At 35.6% G+C, this 13,527-nt stretch overlaps 1 protein-coding gene across 1 annotated transcript; it reads left to right on the top strand.

Annotated features, from left to right (window-relative positions):
- The first annotated feature begins 9,489 nt into the window (after window positions 1-9,489).
- LOC134670777 (uncharacterized) lies at window positions 9,490-13,292 on the top strand. The gene is made up of 5 exons (XM_063528593.1): window positions 9,490-9,561; window positions 10,464-10,508; window positions 10,959-11,063; window positions 11,923-12,150; window positions 13,108-13,292. Exons 1-5 carry the CDS (start codon window positions 9,517-9,519, stop codon window positions 13,186-13,188), a joined length of 504 nt encoding a protein of 167 aa, XP_063384663.1. The 5' UTR covers window positions 9,490-9,516; the 3' UTR covers window positions 13,189-13,292.
- Window positions 13,293-13,527: the final 235 nt, after the last annotated feature.

Raw genomic sequence — 13,527 nt, 5'->3', positions numbered from 1 at the left:
GTTATAAATTTTCAATAGGTACTAATGTGAGCTATATAGAACAAATCACTACACCTAATAAAACATAGTCTAAGTGTATGTACGTTCGCGATAAACTCTAAAACCACTTATCAATAGAGTGATTCTTGAGTAAGGTTTCAGTGTATAATTTATTACCGTTTATCCATGGGAAACCGGGGCGGATCGCTAGTAAAAGTATAATCCTTAAACACCGACGACCGTTCAGTTTTAACAAGGATTTATCAAATACTCTGCCTCTATACACTCAATCCGAAAACTTACTTATGAACTTTCAGATCGATATCCGATACCGCAAAGCACATTACTCACGCTCGCAGAAAGATCCCGCCCAGTAGGAACGCTGCGGGTTCGCACTGACACTTGCCAATCTATAAAGTTTCCTGAAATATGGCATCAATAAAGATCGTAGGCCTATGCGAAGTATAAAAATCCTAACTGGGTTTATTATTGGTATTATACGAATATTACACACTCGCTAAGCGGCAAGCCGATTCTGTTTTAAGCATTAAATACGGTTTTCATCATAATTTGATATAACCTTAACCGTGGGCACCAATAAGCGTTAGCGGCTAACGTTGATTGTTACTGGTGAAATGTAGGCAGGAGTCGTACCATAAGGCATTTTGTTCGCACTTATTAGTGCTCATGAAATTCCTACCCGATAACACGAATATAAAATGGAAGTGACGTCAAATTGTTAAAACAGAATCAGTGTTCATATTGATGGGCACGAGATTCACTGCGAGTCCCGTCATATACGTATCATAGAAATTACAAATAGCGATGGGATATTCAATTTCAAATAACCCTCCCAGTAGGGAATGTAAGCCAGTCCAGTAGCACCAACCACATTCGATGAATTAATTAACACAACTCAACAGAGATAACTATAGTAACCTATTATGAAATGAATAGGTTCGATGAAAATATTAGCGAAGTAATTAACAGCGTTGTCGTCACACGGACATAGGGGGAAGTCCCGTATCGCCGGACGGAATCTATTTATTCGGACACACGTTTATCTCGGCAACTAACAATTGTGATATTTTGTTTCAATCCTTAATTTTGTTGACTAAGTTAATTCAGTAAATAACTAAACATACATTTTTTTAATACTGTTTGGTTTTCTTCAAAAATTCCGACCGTCCGAGCGTCCGACAATGCGGGACTTTCCCTAATATTAAAATACAAAAACAATTGAAGACAATGACATATCAATAGGTATCGATAGTCCGAGATTGCTGTACTTACGTCTAGTATCAAATGTAATAAACTCATACTAAACACTAACAGGCCCTAAGGCAAGTGTACTCACTCGTAGGGACCTTATCGGATAAAAATTAACCATTTATTTATAACCTATCTCTAATAAAAACTCTTTACAAAAAAAATAAAACCGACTTCAAAAAGGATGAAATAAAATATTATCCTTTTTAAGTCTATACGTTACCAACTTAACTTTTTAACGTCGACTGTACCTACAGAAAGTACGTTCATTGTAAGGCAATCCAACGTACATCCTTATCGAATCGCACCAAAATCATGGTATGCTTCAAAAGTTGGCTTGGCACCGACTTCAAACATATCAGTTGGTAACGTATAGACTTAAAAAGGATAATATTTTATTTCATCCTTTTTGAAGTCGGTTTTATTTTTTTTGTAAAAAGTTTTTATTTTTCCATTTTTAGTTTTAACGCATTGTTAATAGCGCGACGCGTGAATGAAAAACAACATCATGATTAACACTAAATTCGTGTATCTACTTTAATAAATATGTAATCTGGAATTTTCTCGAGTCCGTCTGGGAAATTATAATTCCTGTCACTACACTAAATCCATCCTCCGCCCCGCCACTGACCCAATCCCTCAACCTCCCCCCGATCACTCAACCTCATAGCGTATGAACCCCTGATCCATGTACCCCTCGGCCCTGAACCAGCACCCCTTCAACCACCATTACCCGACCCCTTAAACCCCGGCCCCTTAACTCCTAACCCTAACCCCCGATCAGTATCCTTACCAGCTTACCAAGAGTTTGACATTGATTTATTCGCTAGCGTGTGTGTAACTTACTTTCTTTGCATCTCGCTCGCACTGGCATATTAGTGCGAGAGAGATGCATAAAAAGTAAGTTACGAAGACGTTAGCATCGCTAACTTAGCGAATATGTCAATGTCAAACTCTTGGTAAGGCTACACTTGCACTACATCAAATTGGCGGTGTTCGGAAGCAAATGCTCGAGTTACTTTAGAAAACACCGAAATCACTTTACACGTGCCTTTAAAAACTGAGGAGTTCCCTCAATTCCTCATGGATTCCATCATCAGACCAGAACCAAAAATAATACGGAAACAGCTTGGAGGCAACTCCTTCCAAACAAAAAAAGAATTACTCAAATCGGATCACAGGTGCCGGAGTAATCGCTGAACATACTACATTTAATAAATCATCATCATTATCATCAAAACAATCATCATCATCAGGTCTACTTCATCAAAGTGGTGGTTTTCGGGAGAAAATGCTCGAGTTGCTTAAGAAAACACCCAACTCACCATGCATGTGCATTTAAAAATTGAGGAGTTCCCTCAATTCCTCATGGATCCCATCCCATCATCAGAACAGAACCAAATTAAAATGGGACCAACTCGGAGGTAGCTCCTTTCAAACAAAAAAAGAATTACTCAAATCGGACTACGGATGTCGGAGTAATCGGTGACCGTACATAGAAAAAAAAAATAGCCACAACCGAATACAGAACCTCCTCCTTCTATGAAATGGAAGTCGGTTAAAAAGGAAATAATTAAAATTACTTCCTCGCTTAAAGTACTTACTTACTTTTGTAAGTTACTTACTGTAAGCTCAGGAATGCACCCTAGAAATTAAATGACTTAAAAAAAACCGGGTTTATCAAAATTTCACAGGTAATTATATAATAAAGCAATATTCCAGTATTCAATATGTTAAAAAATATTTAAGTTTTCCTATAAACATCCTTTACATGGTATATCGTTACAAGCAATCAAATAATTGAAATAAGGAATATAAAAGGCAATATGTGCAATACATGGCCTGTTGTTACAATAATTTTCTCAAACATGCAATGAAATATTGATGTTATGTTCCTTATAATAGGCTGCGAAGTATGACGTTTCAGGTGCGGCTAGGACAAAAGGTCGTTAATGGAATTTCATACACATCTTGCAGGCCTAGGCCGGCAAAGTCCTCTTTTTTAATTTTCATTTCACAGATATTTGTGACACAGCATCGTGGCATTCATCCACTAAAAAAAACTAGAGGCAGTATTTGCTTTATGGTTCGTAATGACACTGCCACTACGCCTATAAAAAAAAAACAATGTTTGCTATAATTTGCAGTTTTATTTATATAAAATCAACATGAACTTAATAAATAATACATTCTATAATTTTAAATTATAAATTTAACTACACAAATAAAAACATTTAAAATATTTCATCTAAACGTTAGCGGTAAAAAGGTCTACTCAAACACGCGTAGTTATATTTTTTAAATTGTTATGGAGGTAAAGTTGAAAAATATTCATTCTGTTTTATTGGATTTATGGTGCGCTGTTGACTTTAATATGAGTTCCGACGAAATAATGAAATTAATATTAATTGTAATCGTAGGTGTTGGAATTGGCAGCGTAAGCAGAATTGATTTTAAATAACTTGCTGCCTCTGCCGCCAAGTCAAAGACGAAGTATGTATATGGTTGCTTATGGCAATTTTATTATTTGAGAAACTAAGAAAAATAGCTTACAGTTTATTAGAAACAGTTTTGTGGCATATTTTAAATGAATGTAACTACAAATTCGTCAACACTGTGGAAATTATACTTATTTACTCCATGCATAAAGCTACGATGAATGTGAAACATGATATCAACATGAAAGACTATGTAAACTTATGTGACGAAAACGACAGTCAGACGGATACAAGGCGAAAAAATCAAAGATACATGAAAATATACGGGTAGTAAAAATACACGACTCGTGTAAAACATACGCGTGATAATGATATAGGTACGTGTTGGTTATATTTTGGGTGTAGTTTACTTTTAGTTTTTTCTATAAATAAAACTTGGGTTTCGTGGATTTTTTTATTTTATTTATTTCATTGTATGTTTGAGAAAAGCACTATACATACCTCGGCGGGAAATGGGGTTGCCCGCGCTCAGACCTATCCGGCCTCGCTTCGCTCGGCCGTCTATATGTCTTCGGCCGGCAACCCCTTTCGTCCCGGCCTCTGTAGTAATGTACTCAGAGATGGGCATTAATCGATTAACTTTTTAATCGACTAATCAATCGATTAAAAAAGTTAATCGTCAAAATTAATCGGCGATTAATTTAATCGCGATTAATTTAGTCGACCTAACATACGATTGAAATTGAATTAATCTTAATATTAATCGATTAAATTTCTCGATTAACTCTCGATTGAAAGTAGACAGGATACTGGTGGTCATTTTTGTATGTACCTAACTAAAAATCAAAACTTCTTGCGTACACATTAAAAACCATTCCAGTGTTATAAATGTGCTTCAATAGTATAAGATGGTTACATTGGTTACTATAATAATGCGGATAACTTAGCGCGGCATCTCTAGGTAAGGGTTTAGGGCTTGTAGCGCAGGTATAAAAATTAGAAAGAGAACGACGTATGTGTATGAAAGAGCAAACACATTACTTACCTCTTATCAGTTGTTTTCTATAAGGTTTTTGTCAATGCAGTAATTACTTACTACTTACATCGAACGGATACTATCCTATCGAAGACGGTCGAAATTAATAGTCTCCAAGTGAACATACATAAAAATTCGTCTGTTACTTATATTATTTATGGGTCAATTTCTGAACATTTTTTTTTTCTGTCCGTGATGAAAATCGCGGGCTAGCATCAGATAATACTTACCATTTTTTTTTTTACATAAAGAAGCCACACTTTCACACCGGGTTCCATATGAATTCACTGATTAATTGGTTTTTAGAGTACACTTAAAAATACCTAAAGGCTCAAATTACTACTCCCGTGCCCTATCCGGAATCTACTTTTGAGCATAATGAAAAATCCTACGAAAAATTCTACATTAGTATCACTAATTTAGTGTCAAATACTTAAACTAGATGATATTTAAGTTTTGGGATGTAATGTGAAACCAAGTCGGTTATTTTAGTCAGTGCCAGGGGGTATTTTTTTAGCAAGTTTTTTTTAGGAAGATTATGATATTTTTGAGAAATTACTTAACCAACCTACACTTTGAAGATTTTCCCGCAGGGCAGGGACACCCCGTATACCTATGTGTAAAGTAAGGCGGGGTAAGACTAACTTAGTTTATTTTGATCGGGGCAAGACTAACAGTATGAGGATTTCATACAAGTGATAGTCTTACCCCACCTTACCTCATATGTGTTCAAACAATTTTTTGGGTTATTAATTTATGAAGGCAGCATATTCGATTTGTTCAGATTAACTTACACAATAACTTCTTCTCACTGTGGCCCTATTTATTTCTTAGTATCATTTCCTATAAGACCATATACCAGATCATACACCTTGTACCTATCTACATGCAGATACATAATGACACTTTTTAATGAATAGTTTTGTATGTAAAGACGGACAAGTTTACGAAACTACTCAAAGTATTGTTTTGAAATATGTACATTTTACTAAGAAAGAGATATTAGTTGTCATTAAAATAAAGGAAAGGATTAGTCAAATACGTAGTTTTTAGTGTAACATACTTTCGTAGATTTGTCGTTCGAAACTAAAATTAAAGAAGGTAAATATGTCCGATGCCACTTCAGTATGGTTGCAGTATATTATTGTAGATTAAAATATACATAAATAATAGTTTTAAGTACCAAAATAAGTTAAGAAAACAATTCCCGTGCCGTGTTCTAATTTCCGACCTAGTAAAATCTAATTTCCATGGACACACTAATTCCCGTGCCCTGACCAAAATTTTAAATTTAAATAACTTTTATAGTTTTATGAATATTTTTATCCCATAAGAAAATTAATATTTATTATATTTTTTATCAAATTCTCAGCATATTTTTTTTTGTGTAATGTTGGTATTTCAAAATTCCATGGGAATTAGACAAAAATGCTCGTTTGGTGAAATTGACCCTTATAAATGTTTCAGACGAATTAGGCACCTCGTCCTTTTTTTTAAGTCGGTTAAAAAGACCATATGTATTGCTAAAATTAATCGAGAGAAAATTAATCGAACTAATTAATCGATTAAAAAAATTAATCGCCGGTAATTAGTCGACGATTAATTTAATCGTGACAATATTAGTCGGAGCTTTTCGACTAAAATTAATTAATCGTCACTTTTAATCGTTGCTCGCGATTAAGTCGGTTAATTTTAATCGTTAATCGTCAATCGATTACATTTTGCCCAACTCTGAATGTACTATTAAAAATAAAATAAAGACGAAATGGTAATATGTTCATTACATGGTAGGTGTAATAATTACCTAGTAGGTCATTAGTAGTCATGGTAGGTCACGAATCTCACTAGTGCTCAATGTAAGGATACTATACCACTAATGAACCTGAAATCGTATTAAGGTAATGCGCATCTAAACTCGAATAACCTTTATCATTCGTCTGAACGACGTCGTATTCGCGAAACCTGAAATTTGATTTTATGACATCATCCTGTTATCGTGCCAAGGCAGGCTGAAATCGGCAAAGTTCAGCTTCGTTATGAATTCTGTGTCATAGGCAAAATTTGATTTTTTTATTTTCATCACAATCTTATGGAATATTAGACACAGAATATTAGATATAGAAACTAAAGAAATTACATATTTTATTAGGTAAGCCTGAGTTTATTAATAGCTCACTAGATACTATAGTAAATTATGATACGATACAAGTGCGAAAAATAGGAAATCCGCAATGGGCGGCTATAAATGAAAACACCACCTAAGGGAGTGTTTTATGTCTACATGAGTTATTCGAATTATTCTGACTGATACTCATAATTTTACCCGCCAGTGCAGCTAATCGGGGGGCACGGCAGTGCCCCCGCCAAGTCGAGCGCGAAGCAAACACTGCCGTACCATCCTTCACTGGAACCATTTCGCCGCATTTTCAGGCCCCTATTTGAGAACCTCTGGATAAGACCAGAACGCAGAAATTTTGATCATCCAGTAAGCTATAATCACATACTTAAAATCCAAAATTTCAAGTCATTTAGTTCCGAAGTTAAGCGAAGGCAAAGTTTCGCATTTATGAAACTCACTCATGATCATCAGAATAGAACTAGTACTTCCCATAAACTCAGAGAGCTGAAATTTGGTACAGAGTTAAGGTTTAATGGCCACATAAAGGGAAAACCTAAAAATATTGCAATATCAGTCACGTTTTAAAGATCTAAGAACTGCATAAGTAAGTTTGTAATCCCATATAAATATATGATATTACAAAGTTACTGTTGCAGTTCCTACAAATAGTAGGTAAAGTAAAGTAAAGGTACACTACGATGTACGATGTGAGTATGAATGAAGATATGTTTAGTTATGATATGTGTATACATAGTATGGGTATGAGTACCCGAAAAGAAGGACTGCCTACAAAAAGAGATGAGATCCCATCAAAAACATTACATGTAAAAAGGTGCAAGTCTCGCAACGCTTTTACTACAAAAAAGTTTTGAGATGTAATGTGAAACCAAGTCGGTTATTTTAATCAGTGCCAGGAGGTGTTAAAACCGTATCAATAAGATATCTTTAATTTGTAATACGTATAATGACTTGGCCATCGCACGGCTGCATAATGACAAAAGGATCATCGTCACCTATTAAAAATAATTCTAATTGAACATAACGCTAGCGCTAATTGCAGTTTGAGCATTACACATATTTACGAGTACGGTACGAGTAAAGCATTATGTGCGATTGCCAAGTCATTATATGATGATTAGTGACGGATTACTGATTATTATTTAATTAGTAGATTTAATGAAAATACGAAAAACTGTTGCTACTGTACAAGAATCAGAACCGGAAAAAAAGAAAAGAAAGATTTGTAATAATATAAATACTACTCCTAAAAAGAAAAAAAATGTGTTAAATAAGAAAATCTAATAAAATAAATCAATATGCCCACGTTTCTACAAAAACAAGTGAAAACCCACCAAAAACATTCTGTAAAAAACTAGCCAAGTCTCGATGGAGCTGCTTGTTTATCTCTAAAAAGTAATGAAATCTAGACAAAGTCGTGCCAAGTCTAAGGTTCCTTACTGCGATTTCTTTATTATTATAGTTAATGTTGTGTGACTTGGCCGTTGAAGGGTACACAAGGGTACAAAACCAGGTGCTCCATGACACCATTGCACCAATCTGCCATTGCACCAAAAAGAAGTGTTTGTTTCAGGCTCGCCCATACATAAGTATTATTGAAATACGCAGCTTTATCAAGTCACAATTGACTGGTTATTGAACCAACGTTTTCCAAGTGGCAATTTTCCATCGTCAATGGGTAGCGGTTCTGGCGACAGATTGGTGCAATGGTGTCATGGAGCACCTGGTTTTGTACCCTTGTGTACCCTTCAACGGCCAAGTCACACAACATTAACTATAATAATCAAGAAATCGCAGTAAGGAACCTTAGACTTGGCACGACTTTGTCTAGATTTCATTACTTTTTAGAGATTCAAGCAGCTCCATCGAGACTTGGCTAGTTTTTTACAGAATGTTTTTGGTGGGATACGATATTACAGCGAGCATGTCTATGGCATGACAGGCGATCACGTGATGAGTTCCATAGAAAACGATGCGCCGGAAGCGCCGGCCCGGACACGGCCCGGTCTAACGTGAGTCATACTTAATCTAGTCTAGGAAATGTGTCCTGGAATCGTATTGAAACCATTTTTTAAACTGCCGTATTCTGTCACAGTATCCATACATTGTAGTAATGCTTTTTCACTGCGTCATTATAATAGTGACTGAGGATGGATATAAATCTTAACTACACTCAATTGTTCGGACGCGCAACACTCCTTCTGAATGCTTCCAAACACTAACCTAAGGCACACTCTAGAGAGCGAGAAAGAGAACTTGTAATGCGTTAGGGGGAGACAAAACAATATGTAACCTTCCGTTGTTAAACATAATGAAAATTCTATAGCACTATTATGAATTCGGAGCTTCGGTTACTCGAGGTGTTAAGTACATGTTTGGTATTGCAAAAAATTGTCATTACCTTCCAATTTTGCTGCTGTTCAGCCGGTTTAACGACTTCCGCGCGTAAATGATTTGTCAAATGGGTAATCGGACCATTTTTAGGAAAAAACTACATCGGCTGAGTAATGACGACCTAGCCATTGTTGCTGACTGCTATAATTTTCCTGTCTAGAATTAAATACCTACCTACGTAGGCTAAATTAATCGTTTTACCGCGTTATATATAAAAAGAGCGCATTCAACGTAAAGTTATTCAGTGTGGTCCGTCAGACAACATGCTTCGTTTCACAGTGTTGGCTTTTGCATTGACTGCCGTGTTGGTAAGCAAGTACTTTTACATAACTTATTTTATACAAATAAACTTTACGATACAGAAAACAATATTATTTTGGTTTATAATTTCGCATACATATGATAGATATTCATAAACATGTATTGATTTTTTTAATCAACTATATATAGCATGGTATAATAATATACTCCGCCTGGTACTTTCTTCCCGTCTTTTCTAGGTCACCTGACTGACACAAGCCTACGTCATCATGCGACAGCGCTATATGATAATATGCGATAGCGCTATATATAGCGGCCATGTTATTGTGACGTAGGCTTGTGTCACTCTGGGAAGAGAAGACCATGTTTTATTAGACTATGAACTATAGTGTCGGTACATACCTACTTATGTTATGGAAGTACCCACTTTTCTATACTATTAGTATGGCAACGTGGGTCCTTAATTTAAAGCCCCGATCGTACATATTTTTAACTCCTGTAATTTTTTTACGTATTTTGTTTACCTTTTTGTCAACATCCAGTTCTGATAATAGAATCCATGAGGAATTGAGGAAACCCCTTAAAGCTTATAGGCATGCCTATAGCAATTATTGTATTTTATCTACAAATCAAGTATTTGCCTTTAAACTTTGCTGTTTGATGAAATAGAATTGCTAATGCAGATCAATTCAACCAAATTGGTCAACGACAAATATTTTACGCTTGGCGATGAATTTTCTTAGTGTTTTCGTTAAAGTGGAACTGTTTATAAGGACCTTAAGGACCTACAATGATTAACGGAACTTCGTAATGTAACGAAGTGTCTCTGCCGCCTTTGGAGTTTGGGCTAAATTGTGATTGTTATGCACTCTAGTCGTAAATTAATGTGTATTTCCAACTGTTCCGAGGAAACATTTTTGTTCCCTTAAAGTTTTTTTCTTGATTACAGGCCGACGGTGAGGATAAGAGAAAATGTATGAGGGTGTTTCATCCGGTGAGTAAAAAACTGATCAAATGCGAGTCGATTTCAACCTTAAACGGTTGCAAGCAGCACCGGCTTCCGACACGTCGGAAGGGGGGAGCCCAAGCGTTACATTTGCAATGTTGAATACTGTATACCTAACCTTATTTTATTTCATTAAAGTTCAAAATTAAATTTGGAATTTTCCTTTTAAAAGAACATTTGGGGTTTTGGGGATGATATTTATTGTTACGTAGTGCCTTTTCAATAGTACGATACGACTAAAATAAAGGTTTAATATTGACCTATAGGAGACCTACTAACTAGCGGTGGCGAAATAAACTATTCGATAAAAAATCTGCAATACTTAATTAGTAAATATAAAGGAAAATTATGTGATTGCTTGCATTATGTACATAACACTATATGTATAATATTAACCATTTGTTGTGTAATTTAATTCCCCTTAATTGCTTTTTCCAGGGATCTATGCATTGCTGTAAAAACGATATGATGCCACCGAAAGGAGAGAAAGATGTCAAAGAGGAGCTGAAAGAATGCTTCAAGATGCCACACGCTCACCATTCTGTAAGTGTTGTATTTTTCTTATGGTAAGAGTGACATTCCATTTCCAACTGCAGCTGCAATACTGTTCATATTACTATGGAAACGCGTCGCTGTCATTGTCAATTTCCATAGAAAATGAACAGTATTGCAGCTGCAGTTGGAAATGGAATGTCACTTTAACGTTCCATTTCTAGCCGCAGCTGCACTACCGGTACTGAACTCGTCGCTGTCATTGACAATTTCCATAGTAAAATGACAGCTGTCGTTGTCTTCAAAATACCTACTGCCCAGCCAAGTAGATGAATTCGTTATATCAGATATCCTTATATAAAACCACAGAAAAGGCTACATTATAAAAAACAGTTTTCAGATCAAATGCCGTGTATGCGATATGTAATTTTTTTAACATAAATAGTTATTTACGATACAAGTGCGAAAAAGAGGAAATTCGAAACGAGTGGCGATAAATTAAAACACGACCGAAGGGAGTGTTTTAAATCGACACGAGTTGCGAATTACCTATTCGCACGTGTATCGTACAACGTTTTACAGTACATATGGCCCTTTAAACTTTTGACATCGTACGAAAAGTGCTATTTTACGCACTAGTGCGGAAAAATAGGACCATATGTACTGTAAAATATGTTTATGAATATTCTAATAAGTTATAAGTATTATAAATTTGAATGTTTGTGTTTTTAGACATTTTGATGAGTTTGTTCATCCTATACACACAAACGGCATAACGGATTTCTATGGAAAGAGTTAATACATAGTATGTTATATGTAATAGTAAAACGGCCGGTGTCTTACAATCTTTACAAGTTCTCACACTAAGTACTGTAGTTACTGGTATTCATCATAATGTACATTTTTTTAGTGTGAGCATGATATTTGCGTTGGGAAGAAACTCGGATTCGCTTCTGATGACGGTACTGTCGACATGGATGCATGGGAGAAGGTCATTACGGAACAATTTAAAAGCAATCCTACGTTGTTAGAAGCCGTCAAAGAGAACTGTATCAAGGGTGATATCAGCAAATATGGACCACCTGATGCTTGCCAGCTGGCCAAATTGAAGATGTGCCTGCATAGGTCCATTATCCTAGTAAGTATACCTACTCTACTATATTATATCTATGTATAATTACGTCCCCGAGTGCTTTCTAAAAATACAACTTATATCATCATCATTGGCCACAGCATCTGTTGTAGATGTTTCTTGCGGCCCTTGTGTGTTTATGGGGTCCCGCATCGCCGTTGATGGCTATAAAGTCCTATAGCAGCGCGGCATTTCTTGCCACATTTATTATTACAGTAACTATCCAACTCGGTATCTATTTTAACATAATAATTACATTTTCAACTGCTAGTAGTTTTTGTACCTAAAATTGATGTAAGTACCTGATTCATAATCAGAATAGTATTAGACACAAGGGTGACACCCAATTAGAATCGTTTCTGGTGCAAAGGAAGTCCTGTCCATAGCTATTCAACGCTGGAGTTCATCGAGCGTTATGAGTTTTGAGCACTCTTGCACCAGAAGCGTCTAGAATTCGTCTTTTTATTTAGTCGTAATGCTTTATATATATGCTATATTATGCTATATATTTACAAAAGTTTAACAAAAATTAGTATTGAATTATTATTCTAAATTGTTAAAATCAATAATGCTTCGAACCTAATTATGTCCACATACTTAAGAATAATGCGTCACTAAACGGAGTGGTCATTAACAGGCGTTCCCTTCTATCGAAAATAGGCGGCCAATGGTCAACCACATGTCAACCACATGTATGGACTGACGTTTATCTGATATGGCTATTTTGACGTTACGTATACATTTGATGTGCCCCTCCCCCGCAAGAAACGGTAGACTATTTTGTATTTTGTACCGAAAATTATAGACAGGGCGTCTCCGTTTGGTTATAAATATTCTCTAGTCACTGGTCGAAAATTAAGAAAAAATATTAAGACCATAAATTACGAAATACCTATAACTATGCTGCTATTGTGTGCAATAAGACGTTCAAATCGTATAAATAATAATAAAAAATATTTCCAGGACTGCAAGGAATGGGATGACAATGGTCCGTGCGCTGGCATGAAGGACCTGGTCGTGGAGTGCGCCAAGATGGATGAATAAACAACTGACTACCTAATAAAATATAATGGTTTTCTACTGGTGAAGATTGTTTTTGCAAACGATATGCTACTTATTTAAATAAATATTTTTTTCTCGCTGCGTAACATTTTTGTAAAGCGTTTTATTTTATCCTAAGCGATCCCTTTTTTAATAATAAAGTAATTTAATATGGTTTACAACTCTTCTAAGAGAACATGAGATCTTTGTGATTTGTCAGAGCACTCACAAAATAAACCAACCGACACAGTACACAGTCAGACAAAAGACTGTTGAAAAATGCGTAAACCTAAGTTACATGATCAGATACAAGCAAAATGTTAACCCATATTTTAGTTGTAG

Source organism: Cydia fagiglandana, chromosome 1 (genome assembly GCF_963556715.1).
Source record: "Cydia fagiglandana chromosome 1, ilCydFagi1.1, whole genome shotgun sequence".
NCBI lineage: Eukaryota > Metazoa > Arthropoda > Insecta > Lepidoptera > Tortricidae > Cydia > Cydia fagiglandana.
This window is presented reverse-complemented; position numbering and strand designations above follow the sequence as displayed.

Excerpts from the sequence above, each read along its gene's own strand:
- LOC134670777 (XM_063528593.1), top strand. The coding sequence starts at position 9,517 with ATGCTTCGTTTCACAGTGTTGGCTTTTGCATTGACTGCCGTGTTG. Across the intron at positions 9,562-10,463 it reads TTGCATTGACTGCCGTGTTG|GCCGACGGTGAGGATAAGAG; the intron begins GTAAGCAAGTAC and ends TCTTGATTACAG. Across the intron at positions 10,509-10,958 it reads GTATGAGGGTGTTTCATCCG|GGATCTATGCATTGCTGTAA; the intron begins GTGAGTAAAAAA and ends TGCTTTTTCCAG.